Genomic DNA, 20,270 nt, shown 5'->3' with positions numbered 1-20,270 from the left:
TGCGAGAAAGTATCAAACTTTAGCGCAAGGAGCGGGGTGTCGAGGAGGAAAAGCCCCTTTCATATACGGAGTAATTTCTGTTCGTTTTAAGTTTTAATGTCGCTCCTTACTTTCATTTCAAATTTCTGAAATTTTTTGAATTAATGCATGTCTGATTTTGGCCCTCCGTACATAAATTATTAAAATGAAATTTGCATATTAATTCTTTTTTTGGCTAAATGGCTTTCTCTTAGTTTTGATCAGACGATTTTGAGAAATAAAGGGTGGGGATGGAGCCCTAGTTGCCCACCTATTTTTCGGTTACTTAAAAAGGAAACTAGATCTTTTAATTTTTAACGAACGTTTTTATTAGTAAATATACGTAACTTAAGAACTAACTTACGTAACAAACTTTTATATTCTTATATTTTTGATTATATATATGAGGGGCTTGGTCCACTCGTTAATACCTCGCTCTTCACACTAAATCTTGTTTTATCCCAAATCTTTAAGAATGACCCCTGAATCAGAAAGGCCGTAGAATAAATAGTTGCAATTACTTAATTTTTTTTTAGCATAAAGAGCGAAGTATTTATCTCCTCCTAAATACCTCGCTCTTTATGCTAAAGTATTTTTAGAACCCCTCATATGCGTAATAATCTCTGTTCGTTTTAAGTTTTAATGCTTCTCCTTACTTTCAATTGAAAAAAACTTTTTCATGTTTATATTTCATAGTGTTTTTTTTAATAGTAATGCTAGAAAATCCTGCGCCCTTTTCATTGAATTTCTCTTCCCCCATGAAATATTCATCCAAGGAAAGATCCTTCCATATAGCCCCCTCCCCTGAACCCCACACCCAAACCAAAAAAATCCCCCTGATAACGTCGGTACACTTCCCAGTAACCATTACTGTATATAAACATTGGTCAAAGTTTGTAACTTGCAGCCCCTCCCCCAGGGACTTTGGGGGGGGTAAGTCATCCCCAAAGACATAGTTATTATGGTTTTCGACTATGTGGAACAAAATGGCTATCTCAAAATTTTGATCCGTTGACTTTGGGAAACAATGAGCGTGGGAGGGGGCCTAGATGCCCTCCAATTTTTTTGGTCACTTAAAAAGGGCACTAGAACTTTTTATTTCCGTTAGAATGAGCCCTCTTGCAAACACTCTAGGACCACTTGGTCGATACGATGACACCTGGGGAAAAAAAAGAAGAAAAAAAAAACAAATAAATAAACACGCACCCGTGATTTGTCTTCTGGCAAAAAATACGAAATTCCACATTTTTGTAGATTGGACCTTGAAATTTTTTTTATAGGGTTCTCTGATACGCTGAATGCGATGGTGTGATTTTCGTTAAAATCCTATGACTTTTAGGGGGTGTTACCCCCTATTTTCCAAAATAAGGCAAATTTTCTCAGGCTCGTAACTTTTGATGACAAAGACTAAATTTGATGAAACTTGTATATTTAAAATTAACATAAAAATCCAGTTCTTTTGATATATCTTTTAGCATCGAAATACCGTTTTTTAGAGTTTCGTTTACTAGTGAGCCAGGTCGCTCCTTACTACAGTTCGTTACCACGAACTGTTTGATATTTAATTAAAATATGCATGCATCGTAATTTTTCTCATTAATAGCTTGAGACTCAGCTAATTATACCCGAATGCAAACAGACAAACTGGTTTTACTCACACCAAACAAATCAGGAACTTGAATGTTATCGGGTTATTTATATCTATATATATAAATATATATATATATATATATATATATATATATATATATATATATATATATATATATATATATATATATATACTAAAGGCATATCATGCCAATACAGCGTTGCTATAAACGTAAAAGTAAAAAAGAAATGCTTACCTGTGTGACATTTCTTACACCAACTCGGAGTTTTTCATTCCAGCGGCCCAAGTTTGAGTCCATTCCTTGAGGGATGGCAGTGACAGGAAGCACAGGGAAAATGTCGTCATAATTATTGGATGCGGCTTCGCCATTATGAATGGGTTGGTCAAAAGCCTCAGATCCTGATGGTAAGTCCAGGGGATTGCCTGTCGTCATCAAACCGTTGGCAGTCGACTCCAAAACGTTAGGCGAAAGAACTGATTCCATGGCCGTGCCGTGTCGTTACAGTACTAATTAAAGGTAAAACAATAAGCTTACTTGAATATCTCCAACAATACAGATAATCAGATACAATAAATAAGGCGTTTAAAACGTCAAATGATTCGCTCTACTATTGCTAAAACGTAGCGTCAAAGCAATAACACATTCTCAATGCTCAAAAACACCCGCAAAAGTTCCCTACAAATAAAGACTATTGACCAAAAACAAATTTAGGCCACAATTTAATAAATGACTTCTTTTAAAGCAGCGATCAAGACTAAGCAGATGTAATAAATGTACTTAACCAAATCCTATATAATCAGATAGGCTACAAGGAAAAAAATTTTCCATCTCTATATCTGATGCAAGTCAAATGGTTTAATCGATCTGGCAACTCCTTTATAACGGAATTAAATAATTAAACATTTTGCTGCATTAATTAATTCATTTATTAGTAAGTTTTAATTTTGCATAACTTTGTAATAAATTATGCAATTATACCAATTTTTGGATAACACCTTCAAGGTGTGACAATTTTCTTCTTAAAATATTTAGCATAAATAAGCAGTTTTAAAAATTAAGCTTGAACTTAAAAAAAGATTTATGGAAACTAAGATTTCAATTTGCATTACAAATAAGACCAGAAGATATTGAGTATTAAAGTGGATAAGAAAGTCAAATTAGCTATTTATAATTAGTTTCCAATTCTTAAAAATCACTAGATTGTTAAGCTGTACCCAAATTGGGAATGTTTATCTGAAACTTTTTCCGAAAACTTCATCATAATTTTAAACAGAATAAAAATTTATGTATCACTAGCGTACCCGTCGCTCGTCACTGCGATCTCTAAAGAAAGGCAATTCAGGGAAACTTCCTCTTGTGTATTAATAACGATCGTATTAATACATTAAAATTATTTGAAAAATTTCCCCGGAAAATCCGTCTTCATTTAAGAATTGAGTCTATAAATCGAAAAATACGATAATGCACTGAATCAATAAACATGAACATCCTCTTTTTTCAAAAACAACGCTATCTGCAATAGAGTTCATCCCAGGTTAATTAAGGTTGTCCTTTACTTTACATGTATATAAATAACGTAATTAATGTATTTTGATTGCATAGCAGATATATGCGAACCAAATTCATTTTAACATGGAAAATCTCCCCCCATGGAATTTTCACCTTGAAAAATTTCCCTCATATGTAAAGTTACGATGGTTATTTTTTTTAAATATGAAAAGTATTCAAAAATTAGGTTGAATACCAAAATTAACGAAACTGTTGAAAACCATAATCAACTAATCAGTTAATTGAATGTCTAGATAAAAATGACCAGAAGCGACAGCCAATTATTTATGTCGAGAGGTATCTTATTCCAGTTAGCACCAAAAGTGTTAAGAGCGCATTGGAAGGGGGGGGGATTTTATACCTGAAACATTCACAAGAGTATACTCAACAGTTTCTTCGAGTTTCTTGGTGATCTCATAAACAGTGTAGTGAACCATACAGGACACACACAAACACACACACGATTTTTTTTTAACAAGTTTTTTTTTTAAAGGAAAGTAAGGAGTCACAATAAAACTTGAAACGAAGATACATAAAAGAGTTTCCCGCATATAGGGGAGGGACCCTCTTCAATCCCTTGCTCTTTTCTCAAATGTTTTTAGTACTTTAAGAAAGCTTCGTAATCCAATTAGACGGTCCTCGTGTTTCAGGAGTCTAAAACATACACCCTATGTTCATCAGCTCGGCTCGAGAGAGAACCATACCTCTAAGGTTACAAAAATGTCTATGGGATAGAGCTTCCTCTTTACACTAAAATCTTAAAAGTTGTTTAAAAATACTTTTCATTCAAGTTCAAAGGCCCTTGTGTTTGGGTAGTCTTTCCTAAAGAATCAGGATAAAAGGTCAGAAATTAGCTTAAAGAGCGAGATAGGGGAAAGGACACCCCCCCAATAAAATGCAGAATAATCTCTGTTCTTTTAAGTTAAAGTGTTGCTCCTTACTTTCAGCTGAATTGTTCTTTTATTTAATTTCTGACTGTTTATCAAATCATGCCAGGAAATCCCCTTCTCTCTTCCCACCCTTGTAAAACTTATCGTGGAAATTACAACCCTTGAAAAATCTCCCAACCCCTCACCGCAGAAAATTACCCAAAATAATGTCCGTGTATTTCTCAATAGCAAAAGCATAGTTATTTGACCTTTCAACAATGTTGAATTAAATGGCCATCTAAAGCGTTTGATCGGATATCTTTCGCAAAAAAGGGTGTGGAAGGGGGGACCAGTACCCTCCAATTTTTTTTGGGCAATTTGAAAAGGACATTAGAATTTTTTTTCCGTCCAAGTGAGCTCTCTCCCGATCTAGTAGGACTGTTGGTCCAATACGGTCACCGTATTATCTAAGTATATTTAGATAAAAAAAAATACATAATTATTTGTCTCCTTTTACACACAATTTCTCGAAAATCTATTCTTCTTAAATGATTACTCCGACCTTTGAAGGAATATTTCGACTCATATACTTAGTTTTAAGTATTTACTTATACGAACCTTTATTAAAGTTCTAAAGAAATTGGCCTTTAATTTAGTGTTTTACGGTGGACAGAGGAAGTTATATGTCATATAACGCAGAGCTTTAATTAGATGAAAGTAGGCAGTAAAGAGGCCACTATTTCCTCACCAAAATCCAAAATTTAAATCAATAATTTTTGCACTTATCACACATTTACTTTCTATTATACAAATCCCCCCAAAAACCACAATGTTGTAAAAACCATCCCCGCTTTGCAAAAAAAGCAAACCGAAAAAACCAAAACAGATAGCCAAAAAAGTAATGATATCAATTTCTTCGCCTCACTGCCATAGCAAGACTCCAAAACAAATTTTTTACAGTAAAAGAAGTAAATATTTTGCTCTTCAGTCCCGTTGTGACAGCACAAAAATATCATTTCGAAAGCCTAAAGAAGTTAAGATTTTAAATTTCCCCTCCTTGATATTACAAAATGAAGATTTTCACCTCCCAGTTGGCTTTTGTGGTAATAAGGACGGATTTCCTTGATAAACCTAAAGTTAATTACATAGTATTTGGCGGTATGCGTCACTAGTAAAAATCTAACAGAGACCCTACAAAGTAACTACACCCTTATTTCAAACTTGTTAGCAAAAAGAAACAGTCTTAATAATCAAAAACTTACCTAAAGTTCAACTATTAAAAACCAATTTAAAAAAAAAACAAAGAGCTAAGAGCTCATATGGCACTTGTGACAAGGAGAAAAGAGCTAAGAGATCATATGGTATGAGCTCTAACAGAATTCTATGAATCAATAGATTGATTTAAAAAGGAAAATAAGAGGCTTAATGCCGGTCAGGATTTAAAATAAGAGCTCTGAGTCACGATCTCCTTCTAAATATCAAAATTCATTACCACCCGATCACCCACTCGTAGGTTATAAATACCTAATTTTTCCACTCCCTTTAGCCCCCCAGATGGTCGAATCTGGGAAAATGACTTTATCGAGTCAAATTGTGCAGCTCCCTGACACGCCTACCAATTTTCATCGTCCTAGCACGTCCAGAAGCACCAAACTCGCCAAATCACTGAACCCCTCCCCCCAACTCACCCAAAGAGAGCGAATCCAGTACGATTCTGTCAATCACGTATCAAGGACATTTGTTTATTCTATCCACCAAGCTTCATCCCGAATCCTCCACTCCAAGTGTTTTTTCCAAAATTTCCCCCTCCAACTCCCCCCAATGTCAAAAGATCTGGTCGGGATTTGAAATAAGAGCTCTGAGACATGAATTCCTTCTAAAAATCAAATTTCATCAAGATCCGATCATCTATTCGTAAGATAAAAACACCCCAATTTTCACGTTTTCCAAAAATTCCGGTTTCCCCCTCCAACTCCCCCCCAATGTCACAGGGTCTGGTCGGAATTTAAAATTAGAACTCTAAAGCACAATATCCTTCTAAATATCAAATTTCATTAAGATCTGGTCACCCTTTTGTAAGTTACAAATACCTCAATTTTCAAAATTACCCCCCCCCCCAATTCCACCAAAGAGAGCAGATCCGGCCCGGTTATGTCAGTCACGTATCTTAGACAGGTTTCTATTCTTCCCATCCAGTTTCATCCTGATCTCACCGCTTTAAGTATTTTCTAAGATTTCCGGTCCCCCTAACCCCCCCCCAATTATGCTTGATCCGGTTGAGATTTAAAATAAGAGATCTGAGTTACGAGGTCCTTCTAAATATGAAGTTTCATGAAGATCCGATCGCTCCTTCATAAGTTAAAAATACGTCTTTTTTCTTATTTTTCAGAATTAACCCCTCCCCAATAGAGCGGATCCGTTCCAATTTTGTAAATCACGTATGTAAGACTTCTCCTTATTTTTCCCACCAAGTTTCATCCCGGTCCCTCCAATCTAAGCGTGTTCCCTGATTTTAGGTTCCCCCACCCCAAACTTCCCCCTATGTCACCAGATCCGGTCAGGATTAAAATAAGAGCTTTGAGACACGATATCCTACTAAATATCAAATTTCACTGAGATCCGATCACCCGTTCGTAAGTTAAAAATACATCATTTTTTCTTATTCTTCAGAATTAACCCCTCCCCCAACTACCGCAAAGAGAGCGGATCCGTTCCAGTTGTGTCAATCATGTACCAAGGACTCGTGATTATTTTTCCCACCAAGTTTCATCCCGATCCCTCCACTCTAAGTGTTTTCCAAGTTTTAGGTTTCCCCCACCCAACTCCCCCCCAATGTCACCAGATCCGGTCGGGTTTAAAAAAAGAGCTCTGAGCCACGATATCCTTCTAAATATCAAAGTTCATTGAGATCCAATCACCCGTTCGTAAGTTAAAAATACCTCATTTTTTCTAATTTTTCAGAAATAACCCCCCCCCCCAACTACCCCAAAGAGAGCGGATCCGATCCGTTTATGTCAATCATCTATCTAGGACTTGTGTTTATTTTTCCCACCAAGTTTCATCCGATCCCTCCACTCTAAGTGTTTTCCAAGTTTTAGGTTTCCCCCTCCGAACTCCCCCCCCCAATGTCACCAGATCCGGTCGGGATTTAAAATAAGCCCTCTAAGACACGATATCCTTCTAAAAATCAAATTTCATTGAGATCCGATCGCCCGTTCGTAAGTTAAAAATACCTCATTTTTTCTAATTTTTCAGAATTACCCCCCCCCAACTACCCCAAAGAGAGCGGATCCGTTCCGATTATGTCAATCATGTATCTGGGATTTGTGCTTATTTTTCCCATCAAGTTTCATCCCGATCCCTCCACTCTAAGTGTTTTCCAAGATTTTAGGTTTCCCTCCCCCCTCCAACTCCCCCAATGTCATCAGATCCGGTCGAGATTTAAAATAAGAGCTCTGAGACAAAATATCATTCCAACCATCAAATTTCATTAAGATCCCATCACCTGCTCATAAGTTAAAAATACTTCATTTTTTCTATTTTTCCCAATTAACCGGCCCCCACTCCCCCCCCCAGATGGTCAAATTGGGAAAACGACTATTTCTAATTTATTCTGGTCCGGTCCCTGATACGCTTGCCAAATTTCATCGTCCTAGCTTACCTGGAAGTGCCTAAAGTAGCAAAACCAGGACCAACAGACAGACAGACAGACCGACAGAATTTGCGATTGCTATATGTCACTTGGTTAATACCAAGTGCCATAAAAACTTTCGTTCCAACCCAAACCGTAGCAAGTGATCTCAGCCACAAATCAACCACTACGTCAGAAGGGAGGCACCCCCGTCTCCCCTGGATCCGCGACTGATTGAGCATGACTTTTTTCGGGGCGAGAAACTTGAGTGTCAATTTAGGTTCTTTTGGTTGGAATTTTTTGAGATCATTGGGACAAGATTTCCGGCCATAAGCATTCTGGGGATGAGCTTCCCCTGAACAGGTTTTCTGAGAACAAATGCTCTTGTCACAACCGAAAACTCTCTATTAACAACTGAAACTAGGTGTTCCCATGCGTAAATCTAAGAATAGTGAATGGTAAAAAATTCCAAAAAGAAAAATTAGCATAAAAGTACGGTTTCTTTAGTGTTTTTGACCTCTTCTCCCCCAGGAAAAGAACCTCTGAGTCCAGTAAGTCTAGCTTGTGTCCACTTATGCAATGCATAAGTGGACACACTGCAATGCATAAACATCTGAAAAATACGATTAATTGGTCAAAGGGTTTTGCTGGATAATTTTTATTTCATTGAGAGCAGTAACAGTAAAAGAGATTTCATGACAGATTTCATGCGGATTCCATAAGTACTCATAGGATTATTTTGTTGCGGGACACTTGAAGAACACGATTACACATAAAAAATACCTACATAATTGGGATGAAAAAGGGGACATGGTCCAAGAACTATATTTCAAGGACCAACTAACTGAAAAGATTTCAAAGTATGCAGGGAATTTCATTTTCATGATATTTGTTTTATTTTTCGGGTGAAGAAAATCCAAGCCATGGACGCAATTTTGTGTTCACACATGAATACACGAATGTGCATTAACATAAGTTGTCCTGCCAAAATGTTTCTCCAGGAACAGACTGCTGTTTAGGACTAATATCTGTTGAACTTGCACGTTTTTCTTTTCCAAGGGCAATATTCAATTTGGATTGTCACAAGAAAATATTTCCGAATACAAGAAGGATAGGGGAACAGTACTTGAAAACAGCTTTTTTAGGCCCTATACATCCACCGAGGGCTAACAGTTTGAGCTAACTATTATATTAGAGTCATGTGTTGATCCATTCAAACAAAGATTCAACACGTGCAACATATGCAACCTAGAAATGAGACTGGACAAAGGGCTAACAGCAATTTAAAAACCCCCTTTTAAATCTCCTTAATGTTTAAAATATTTTATAAAGGAAAGATAGTATGAAAATTTTTTCAAAGACTTTTTAGCAAAACAAGCATACAAGAAGAAACTTATAGAGTAGATAAAGAACTAAAACGTGTAAAAAAAAATTCAAAAGCAGGGATGTTAAAATGACAATATAAACATGTTGTAAACATATTTGAATTACGCTGGGGATGTCAGAAGCCCTTCCCTTTGTGTATGAGTAAGCTTCGAAAACAAACAGAAAATGATTTAATGCCTCAAGGTATTCCAAACTTTACTCATAAAACATAAAAAAGCTAAAAATATTACAAAATGACAAAAAAAAACATACCTAGGTACCGTAATTCCAAGTGTAGGTCCGAAAAGACTTAGTGCCCAACAGTCTGGAAAAGAATATCAATTAATGAAAGGAGTTGTTACGAGATTACCCTGTTTTATATGATCTGTGGAAACATTTTTGGGAACGTAACTTATCTTTACTTGTGAACTGACTAACAAAAGACAACTAGTAAACTGAAAACCAAAAAAACTCTTACATACTAATACTTGGGACTAATATACTTGTTAACTATATATTCAATATGTTTTTACTTTGGACATAGATAAAGTAATCACCTTCACAAAGTTTTCTTAAAAAAGCGAGTCAAGGAGAAGCAAAGAGGAATACTGAAACCTAAATGGAACAAAAAATTAACAAAAGAATAACTGCATGTACAAATTTATGGAAGGTTTATGAAGACAGGCCAGTTTTCAATAATCGATTGGCTATCCCAGAATTTTAAAGTTCTTTATCACCAAATGGCAGTAAAAGTCACTTTACTGTAGCACAATCTCTACGGCTACTGAAAAAGGGCACTAGATCTCTTAATTTTCATTCAAATAACCTGCCTCCTCATTTTCTAAGACCATTGGTTTAGCATGATAACCCCTGGGAAAGAAATAATATATAAATATGTATGTATGTTCATCCTTTTAGAACAAGAGCTAAGAGCTAAATATGGCACTTGTGACGAGGCCGGAAGAGCCAAGAGCTCATATGGTATGAGCTCTAGCAAAATTCTAAGAATCAATAGATCGATTTAAAAGGAAAATCAGAGGCTTAGTGCCGGTCGGGATTTAAAATAAGAGTTCTGAGTCATGATGTCCTTCTAAATACCAAAATTCATTAAGATCCGATCACCCACTCGTAAGTTATAAATACCTCTTTTTTCTAATTTTTCCTCTTCCTTCAGCCCCCCAGATGGCCGAATCAGGGAAAACGACTTTATCAAGTTAATTTGTGCAGCTCCCTCACACGCCTACCAATTTTCATCGTCCTAGCACGTCCAGAAGCACCAAACTCGCCAAAGCACTAAAACCCCACCCCTAACTCCCCCAAAGAGAGCGAATCCAGTACGGTTATGTCAATCACGTATCTACGGCAATTGCTTATTCTACCCACCAAGCTTCATCCCGATTCCTCCACTCTAAGCGTTTTCCAAGATTTCCGGTTTTCCCCTCCAACTCCCCCCAATGTCAACAGATCTGGTCAGGATTTGAAAAAAGAGCTCTGAGACATGAGTTCCTTCTAAATATCAAATTTCATTAAGATCCGGTCACCCGTTCTTAAGTTAAAAATACGTCAATTTTCCTAATTTTTCCAAATTTACACCCCCCAGCTCCTCCAAAGAGAACGGATCCGTTCCGATTATATCGATCACGTATCTACAATTTGTGCTTATTCTTCCCATCAAGTTTCATCCCGATCTCTCCACGCTAAGCGTTTTTCGAGATTTCTGTTTCCCCCCTCCAACCCCCATGTCCCCAGATCCAATTCGAGTCAAAAATGGAGCATCTGAGACATATGATCCTTCTATATATCAAGTTTCATTAAGATCCGATCACCTATTCATAAGATAAAGATACCCCAATTTTCACGTTTTCCAAGAATTCCGGTTTTTCCCTCCAACCCCCCCCCCATGTCCGAGAATCTGGTCGGAATTTAAAATAAGAGCTCTAAAGCACAAGATCCTTCTAAATATCAAATTTCATTAAAATCTGGTCACCCGTTCGTAAGTTACAAATACCTCATTTTTTCTATTTTTTTTCCAAATTATTCCCTCCCCCCTAACTCCACAAAGAGAGCGGATCCGGTTATGTCAGTTCCGCATCTTGGACTTTTTTTATTCTTCCCACTCAGTTTCATCATGATCTCTCTGCTTTAAGTATTTTCTAAAATATCCAGTCCCCCCCAACTGCCCCCCGCAATGACACTCGCTCCGGTTGGGATTTAAAATAAGAGATCTGAGTTACGAGGTCCTTCTAAATACAAAGTTTTATGAAGATCCGATCACAACAAAAACACGTCATTTTTTCTAATTTTTCAGAATTAGCCCTCCCCCCACTCCCCCAAATAGAGCGGATCCGTTCTGATTATGTCAACCACGTATCTAGGACTTCTGCTTATTTTCCCAACAAGTTTCATCCCAATCCCCCCTCTCTCAGCGTTTTCCAAGATTTTAGGTTCCCCCAAAACTCCCCCCAATGTCACCAGATTCGGTCGGGATTTAAAATAACAGCTCTGAAACACGATATCCTTCCAAACATCAAATTTCATTAATATTTGATCAACTGTTCATAAGTTAAAAATAGTTCATTTTTTCTTCTTTTTTTTGAATTAACAGGCTCCCCACTCCCCCCCTTCCAGATGGCCAAATCACGAAAGCGACTATTTCTAATTTAATCTGGTCTGGTCCCTGATACGCTTGACAAATTTCACCGTCCTAGCTTACCTGGAAGTGCCTAAAGTAGCAAAAGCAGGACCAACAGACTGACAGAATTTACAATTGCTATATGTCACTTGGTTAATAACAAACCCTTGCACCAAAAGCATTTCCCCCAAAAGATAACCCCCCCACCCAGATGCTGCCTGCCATGGACTGTTTCTGAGCCTGTTCTTATCTTGTCCCCATTTGTTGCTTTACCTCCAGATATGAAGAAACCTTTCTCCCCTTCATTACAGATGAAATAAACTGCTAGTTTTCCTTTTTCTTAATTTTGTATAAGTAACACACAAGTTTTATGTTTGTTTGTTTGCTTGTTTTGTTCCCTCTCACTTTTTATATATTCTTTTGTAAACATTTTTTAATGTATATATTATTTAATTCTTTTTCAGTTTTTTCAGGGTTTTTCCAGTAATTTGCTGACATCTTGTAGTTTAATAATTTTGACTAAGGAATAATTTGTCATTCTGATGTTGGATTTTTTTTCAGTTTTACAGTTGCAAGTATTTGCAGTCTTAAGTAGTTACAGTTGTAAATAGCTGCATTTGCAAGTACAGTAGTTAGTGCTGCAAGTAGGTAGTCACAAGGAGTTGTAGTTGCAAGTAGTAATAATTGCTAGAGTAAGTACCTTTATTTACAGCAACAGTCACAAGTAGTTCCAGCCACAAGTGGTTAAAATTGCAAGCAATCACTGCCACAGTCACAAGTAATCAAAGTTGCAAGGAGTTAAAAATGCAGTCAAAAGTGGTTGTATTAGCATTGTGACTACAAGTAGTATTGGTCATAGTTGCAAGCAGTCATAGTCAAAGTTACAAACTGTCACAGTAGTGACTGTAAGGAGATATTTAGATATGCCCTTTCGATAATCTGGGTGAACATGGGGTCTTTTAATTTAGTTTAACATTCCCCTCCATATTCCCCCGTTTTACTTTAATACCCTTAGCCTTTCCTAACACATACACACAGTCAAACTGTCCCACATTTTCCTATGATAAATCCCATATGTAAACAATGGGTAGATTGTATAACTTACCACACCTTTTGCAGAGGAGCATGATATTCCCAGACACATAGTTATTAGACCTTTTAACTGTGTCAAAAAAATGGTTATCTCAGAATCTTGATCAGTATCAAATGAGAGGGGGGGGATAACTGAAAAAAGAAAAGAAAGCCTTTGCCCTCCAATCTTTTTTCAACATGTCCTTGAAGTTTTAACTTAATACTTTCTTCCACTCCAGATATATTACTGATACACACTTTTGACAACCATCAAGTATACAGTGTGTTTGATTTTGTTCAAAATCTCACTAAAAATTTCTTGAAGTACCAGAAAGTAGAAGTGCTGAGAGTCAAAATTTGCTGCATTTGCAACCACAGTATTAGTAGAGGTCCTGAGAATTTTGAGTTAATACCCTTAGCCACTCCAAAGATATTAAAGATTCTCCTTTTTGATTATGATCATCATCAGTTGATGATGGTGATACAAACTTTATTGATGTGCTGTGACCTAGTTTAATTTTATCCAACATTTCCTATAGATAGAGTGTTTCTTTCCCAATGTGTTATGTACTAATGGATGCAGAAAAAAACGCTTAACAAAATAATACCATTTTTGTCTTATTCTGTTTTTAATTAGACAATTACTTTATTTGTGATAAGTGCCATGTCACTGAATTAATATTGATTATCTTTCAACCGTTTTCTTTGAAGTTGTAATAAGTGTTGCCAATATTATGCCGAAATCGACAGTTAAAAGTGTTGGCGTGTCTGATGAATTGGGAAAAAGACCTGAAAAGCGCGTTCGAGAAAGCCCCTCCAAGTCAGACCGCTGTATGAAATGCCTTGACAAGAGTTCTAAATGTTTGCAGTGCAACTCTTGCAGCAAATGGACATGTGCTATTTGTTTAAATTTGAATGATGAAGAATTTGCTGCATTGAACTCGACTACTAGTAAGCTTGAGTGTGCATGGAACTGTTCTAAATGCCTTACAAGCCCACCAACTCATGCCCCCAGTGTAGTGGACATAACGTCTGCCGTTTCAGCAGCCATGTTGCCATTCCAGAGAACTATCTCCCAGACACTAACTGAACTGGTCAATAGTACCATGGATACGTTGAAAGCAGACTTCAAACTTTTAAACACTAAAGTGGTTACTATTGAACAAAACCTCTCCATAAAGTGTGATGAAAAGACTACTTGGTTGATTGCCCAAGAAGAAATCAAATCTGCTAATGTCTCAGCCCTGAGTGCATCCAATATTATACGAATAGTGCAAGCTGAAAAGAATCATGATATCGAAAATTAAATATTGTTGCACTTGGAATACCAGTGTCTGGTGACCCGTCTATTTTTATTCAAGATTATTTAGCGCCGCAGTATTGCATCAATCCTGGCGAGCTAATTAATGTTAGACGTTTGCCATCTTGTCCAAATTCAACCCCAAGCCAACGTCCTCCACTGGTAATTTTTACTGTGTCCAATTTTGAGGTTAAGAAAAAAATCCTTCAGAAATCGTTTGAACTCAGAGCAGACATCCAGTTTCAATCCAACCAATCCAGGGAGGATCGCCTTAAACATAGAGAGCTTGTTCAGCAACTGAAAGAGAGAACAGCGTTAGGTGAAAAAAATCTTGTAATCAGGAACTTAAAAATTGTCATAAAAAACGACGCAGACCTGCTGCAGACTGCAATTCCACAGCAGGGGATGATTTTGGATTAAGTTGTAATGTTTCTCATCTGGACAGACAAGAGTCACCAGATGAGAGTGTAAATAGTTTGTTTGTTTCAGTTGATGATGATGTTTCATGTATTAATGAGTTGTCCTCAAGTAGTTCCCATTTTTTCAGTGCTAATTTAACAGTTTCTTCTGATGCTTCATCAACTGAGCCTCTTTCTGCTGGTGTTTTTTTTTGCTAATAAATCATCTCTGCACGTGGCAACCAAAAGTGCAACTCGTCATGCAAATGATATTGGAAAATTAAGGATTCTTAGTGCAAATGCTGATGGCCTCTTCAACAAGGTTCCAGAACTCCATATCCACCTAGCAAAAGAAATAGTTGATATTGCAGCCATATCTGAGATATGCCCCAAAAATGTGAAACAGCCTCTTACAGCCCAAGCACTTGAAATCAGTGGATACCAACTCATATCTAACATTGAGTCTGATGCCTGCAGGAGAGGTGTTGGAATATATGTAAAAAGTAGTTTCAAGGTAAGCACTTTGATTCCTTCTTCCCATTGCTGTGTTTGGGTTGAGAATGTCTGGGTTAGACTGCAGTGTGGTATTCTACAATGGTGGTTGGAGTGGTTTATTGTAGTCCTAATACTCCCTCTTGCCTTGAATCAGAACAGTATCTTGCTTAATATCATTTCTGATATTATCAAAGACTCTTGCAACCAACATGTGGTGATTCTTGGAGACTTCAATTTTCCCGATTATGACTGGGTTGATGGTTCTGGTTTTTCAGCCAAAGAACAGGAATCTCCATTTCTTACTTGTCTGTCTGAACATTCACTGTTCACAACTATTGACCAACCTACACAGTATAGAGATGGTCAAGCATCCAACATACTGGACCTAGTTATTCTTAATAATCCAGATTTGTGGACAAAAAATGAATTTCTTGCCCCTATTGTGATCATGCTGTTATCCTCACAGAATTGTGCTTGTTATTGATTACAGGCGTATCTCTGAGAGACTTGCTGACTTTGACTGGGATACCATATTCACTTCAGATATCAAAGAATCTTGGCAGAAATTCAAAGCCGTATTGCTAGTTTTTGAAAAAGCTCACACTAGAACATTTTGGAGGAGACAGGCAAAAAACACTACCCTTCATGACTTGTCTAACTAGCAAACTACTGAATAGGAAGAATCGAACCTGGAAACACTTTAAAAAAAAGAAAACAGATGCAAACTATCAGAAGTATCAAAAGGCATGGAATGAGGCCACCAATTCCATCAAACAACTGAAGAAGAGACATGAAGAAAGGTTAGCTGAAAATATAAAAAATAATCCCAAGCTGTTTTGGCAGTATGCTTCTGTTAAATGTCGAAATAGGCACTCTGTCCCTGATTTGACTCATCATGGTCAGACAGTTTCAGACCCAGCTATTAAAGCCAAGATCCTAAATAACCAATTTGCATCAGCTTTTACATCAGAAACTGCTAGTAAGTTTCCGGCTCCCCCCTCATATATTGTTACTCAACCAATGCCACTTCTTGAGGTGACTGAGGAGTCTGTTATGAAACAGCTAGCTTTGTTGGATGTAACTAAACCTGCAGGGCCAAATGGCCTCCACCCCTGTCTCTTGCATGAGTGCAGAAATAGTATACCCACTTTCAAAGCTCATTAGACTATCTCTTGATAGCTCAAAGCTTCTTGCTGAGTGGAAAGTGACATATATTACCCCAATTCACAAAAAGAGATGGAAAGATTATGTGGAAAATTACTGGCCTATTAGTATTACCTCTGTTGTTGTTAAGCTTCTTGAACCTATTATCAACAAAGCAGTTATTGAGCATCTTGATTGGAATAATCTTCTTAACAGCTCTCAACATGGTTTCTGATGCAACAGATCAGTTGACACTAATCTGCTTGAGTCATATGACTATATTACAAAACTACTGGAGTTGGGAATCCCTGTTGACATGACCCTCATTGATTTTTCAAAAGCATTTGACAAAGTTTGTGATAGGAGACTTGAGCTTAAGCTACAATCTATTAGTTTGGAGGAAAAAATTCTCAACTGGATCCTGGATTTCTTGAGGAATTGTGTTCAGCATGTAAGACTGTTTGGTGCAGATGGTAATCCTATTGTATCCTCCTCTCAGAATGTTATCAGTGGGGTTCCACAGGGTAGTGTTCTTGGCCCCACCATGTTCAATATTTTCATAAATGATGCTCCTCTAGCACTTAAAAGCAGGATGACGTTATATGCTGATGATTCCAAGGTAATTGGTCCAGCTAGCATTCTTGAAGATACTTCCCAACTTCAAAATGACCTTGATCTCCTTAGCATGTGGGCAAACCTTGGCTACTCACTTTCAATGTGTCAAAATGTCATGTTTTACACTTTGGGCACAAGAATATCAATACAACTTACTCTCTTTATGGTCAACTCGTTTCTCCAGTGTTGGAAGAATGTGACCAAGGAGTAATTGCTGACAATGATCTTAAATTTAGCACTCATGCAAAGAAGGCAGCAGCATCAGCTAGCTCATCACAAGGGCTCATAAAAAGAACAATTTCCTCTTGTTCTCCTAAAATTCGGAGCCTTTTGTATAAAGGACCTGTTTGGCCAAGGCTTGAGACAGGCATGGTCCTTGCATTCCCCTTTTTCAAAAAACATGTTAAAATTCTTGAAGATGTCCACAGAAGAGCTACTAAAATGGTGAGTGGACTGTATGAGCTCCCTTACCCTACAAGGCTATGCAAGCTGAAACTCCCAACTCTGGTTTATAGAAGAAGATGGGGTGATGCCTTCAGGTTCATAAACTTATTAATTCCAAGGCAGTTCCTGGTCTTCTTCCTCTGGCGTCTCAGGATTCTTGTACAAGGGGACATAACTTGAAGTTATCCAGGCATTTCTCCTCAAAGCGGCAATGTGCCCATTTTCTTACCAATCGTGTTGCTAACCTCTGGAACAAATTACTGCCAGATACCATTGCTGCCCAAACCACAGACAGCTTTAAGAACCATCTTGACAACAAATGGTCAAAAAAAGAATGGAAGTATAACTGGGAAGCATTTGAAATCAGCAACATCAAACCACTAGTCAAGTGTATGTATTCAACTATGTGTCATGTGTTATCAACTCTGGAGTTTCTTCAAGGAAAAATCCTTATATTGCTCCAAGCTGCAATTTAAGGTAATTGATAGCCTAAATGTAAAAAGATTTGATTTACTTCAGCATGGCCTTCAACATTCACCTTAGCACACTTAGCTTTATTAGACAAACCCAGGAACAAACATTGCCGACTTTCAAATGATAGACCTGTACATAAACACTAGGAATAGTCCATCATTTATAACCCTTACCGTGGGGGCTACATAGGGCTTAGCACCCCAAAGGTGTATTTTTTTTTTCTTTTTTACTATTTAGAACAAAATATTTTGTCTCCAAATTATGATCAGGTTGGGGAGAAGACCCATAAATAGGACAGGTGGGGAGGGGTTGGCCTCTGATTGCTTTCAAACATCTGCCTGAACATACCCTGGAAGTATCAGCTTAATATGCTCAGCTACCCCAGCCATATTGCTGATAAGCCATTTTGACAACCAGCATGCACCAAGTGCTTTGATTCTTTTCAATATGTCCCTCAGTATTTGACACCTTTTCAAGGACCTGGATGAACACAGTTTTTTTTTTTATGTGGTTCAATATACCCCCTCAATCTTCATTGTAACTTCAATGCCCTAAGCCTTTTCAGACACGTCCAAGATCAAATATTCCCTTTTTCCAAATGAAAAATCTAGCAGGCAAAAATAGACTGACTGTGCATATAGCATCCCCAGAGATATAGTTACTAGACCTTTGACTGTTCTGAACAAATTGGCAGTTTAAAAACTTCAGTGAACAGGAGAGGGGGCACCTAGAAAGGACTATAGGCTGGTTGCCATCTGATCACTCTTTAATATCCACTGACTCTTTTTAACACCCTCATCTATTCCTAAGATGTTGCTAATATGCTTTTTGACAGCCGGTGTCCATATACTATGTTCATCTTTCTCAAAACTTTCTTTTGACCTAGAAATGACAATGGGGCTGGTTGCCTTCTGATCACTCTTCAATATCCACTGACTTTTAAACACCCTCATCCATTCCTAAGACATGTTTTTGACAACCAGTATGCACATACAGTGTTCATCCCTTTCAAAACTTTTTTAAAGTTTAACCTTAACACCCCAAGTCTTTAGATCTGGAATCAAATCTGTCATCTTTTCCTAATTAAAAAACTTAAACATAAACAAAAGGCACCTTGTATAACTTACAGCAATTGCCTTGAGGAAGTTGGGGGATTATATTGACCCTGGAGTTATAGTTATTTGGCTTTCAGAATAATTAGAACAAAATAGCTATCTCAAGTTTTTATTGCATATCTTTGGGGACTGGTTGCCATAAGGAAAAATTAATTTCTATTCCTGAATTGCCTGCAAATGGTGAATTTTTTCTTGCTATTCAGTTTTGCTTTAAAATATATTTTCACACTTGGGCTCAATGGAATTTGCCCCAGAAGGGATTACTGAACAACAAAAAAGCATGAACAAAGGCATCAAGTGATGTATTCACTTTCATCCTAGCTAAATTATCTTGTAAATGACAAATTTACCACAAAACCTTAGATGTAAAGTGCCCCTGGAAAAAGCATGGGTAAATATTGAGCAGTTCATATTATTGACCTACAAATGAAGTGAGCACATCACTAGATACCATTTTTTATGTTCTTTCTGAATATAATATTTGCTTTTCTTACAAATTCAGTTATAAGCATTTTTGGATATTTAAAAATAACTATTTCTTTCTATATTTTTGGTACAAAAAGGAGTAAAACATTGGTTTCAGACTTACTATTTCATTATAAAACCCCTTTTATTGAAGTTTTATAATTGATAAGCATTGATTTGTCAAAATTAAGTTCATTAAAAGATTCAAAACAAATTCTCCATTTCTTATCTGCCATGTTTCTTCTGTCAGCTTTGATATGTTTTGACATATAGGTGAAACAGCAGTTCTTAAGCAGCCTAGCAGAATGGGAAGAATACATGACAGGTTTGTTTTGAATTTTTTCATTCAACTTAATGTTGAGAAATCATTGTTTGTGAATTATACAACTTTGACAGAATGGATTTAAAATGAAATAGTATGTTTGAAACAAATGTTATAACCCATTTTATATCAAACAAATATAGAATGAAATTATTATGTAAAAAGTTCCTAAAAGAGTTTAAAATTGAATTTGTGAGAAAAACAATTATTATATTCAGAAAGAGCATAAAAATGGCATTTAGTTGCAGGTTTGCTTTATTTGTAGGTCAATAATTTCAATTGCCAAATATTTACAAATAATATATGCAAAAGAGAGCTAGCTATCCCTCAGCAAGGCCAACACTCAATTTAGACAAGTTCAATAAAGCTGTTGTAATGGCTTACAAATGAGCACAATGAAGCACAACACTCTCTTGTACAATATTGAGATGCAAAATGAACTTCTTGCCAAATAAAAAAAACATTCTCTAGAATAATAAAACAATACATAAATTTTATAGCTTATTTGGATAAAAACACCCTGATTCTCAATAGCTTATTGAACTTTGAAGCACAAGTTAATTCCTTACTTTCTGCTTCAGAGCAAAATAAGGTCAAATTCTTGATAAAAAAGAAATCAGAAATGTGCAATATATGGTTCTAAGCTAATATAGAGGAGTATGTTATTTAATTCTTTATTCAATGCTCTTGTAAAATATATAAAATAACCAATGATATTACTGGGGTGTGAGAATGCACTTCCTACAAATAGG

At 36.8% G+C, this 20,270-nt stretch overlaps 1 protein-coding gene across 1 annotated transcript in view; it reads right to left on the bottom strand.

Moving 5' to 3' along the window:
- The window catches only part of LOC136027358 (vigilin-like), an 83,685-nt gene that overhangs the window by 62,097 nt on the left and 1,318 nt on the right, over nt 1-20,270 (bottom strand). The window contains exons 2-3 of the mRNA XM_065704523.1: nt 9,318-9,369; nt 1,866-2,137 (exon numbers count right to left, since the gene is read on the bottom strand). Coding sequence (XP_065560595.1) covers nt 1,866-2,114 — 249 coding nt within the window. The 5' untranslated portion in view covers nt 2,115-2,137; nt 9,318-9,369. The remainder of the gene's footprint in view (nt 1-1,865; nt 2,138-9,317; nt 9,370-20,270) is intronic.

Source organism: Artemia franciscana, chromosome 5 (assembly GCF_032884065.1).
Source record: "Artemia franciscana chromosome 5, ASM3288406v1, whole genome shotgun sequence".
Lineage (NCBI taxonomy): Eukaryota > Metazoa > Arthropoda > Branchiopoda > Anostraca > Artemiidae > Artemia > Artemia franciscana.
Note: the sequence above shows the minus strand (reverse complement) of the source record. Positions and strands in the feature narration are given on the sequence as shown.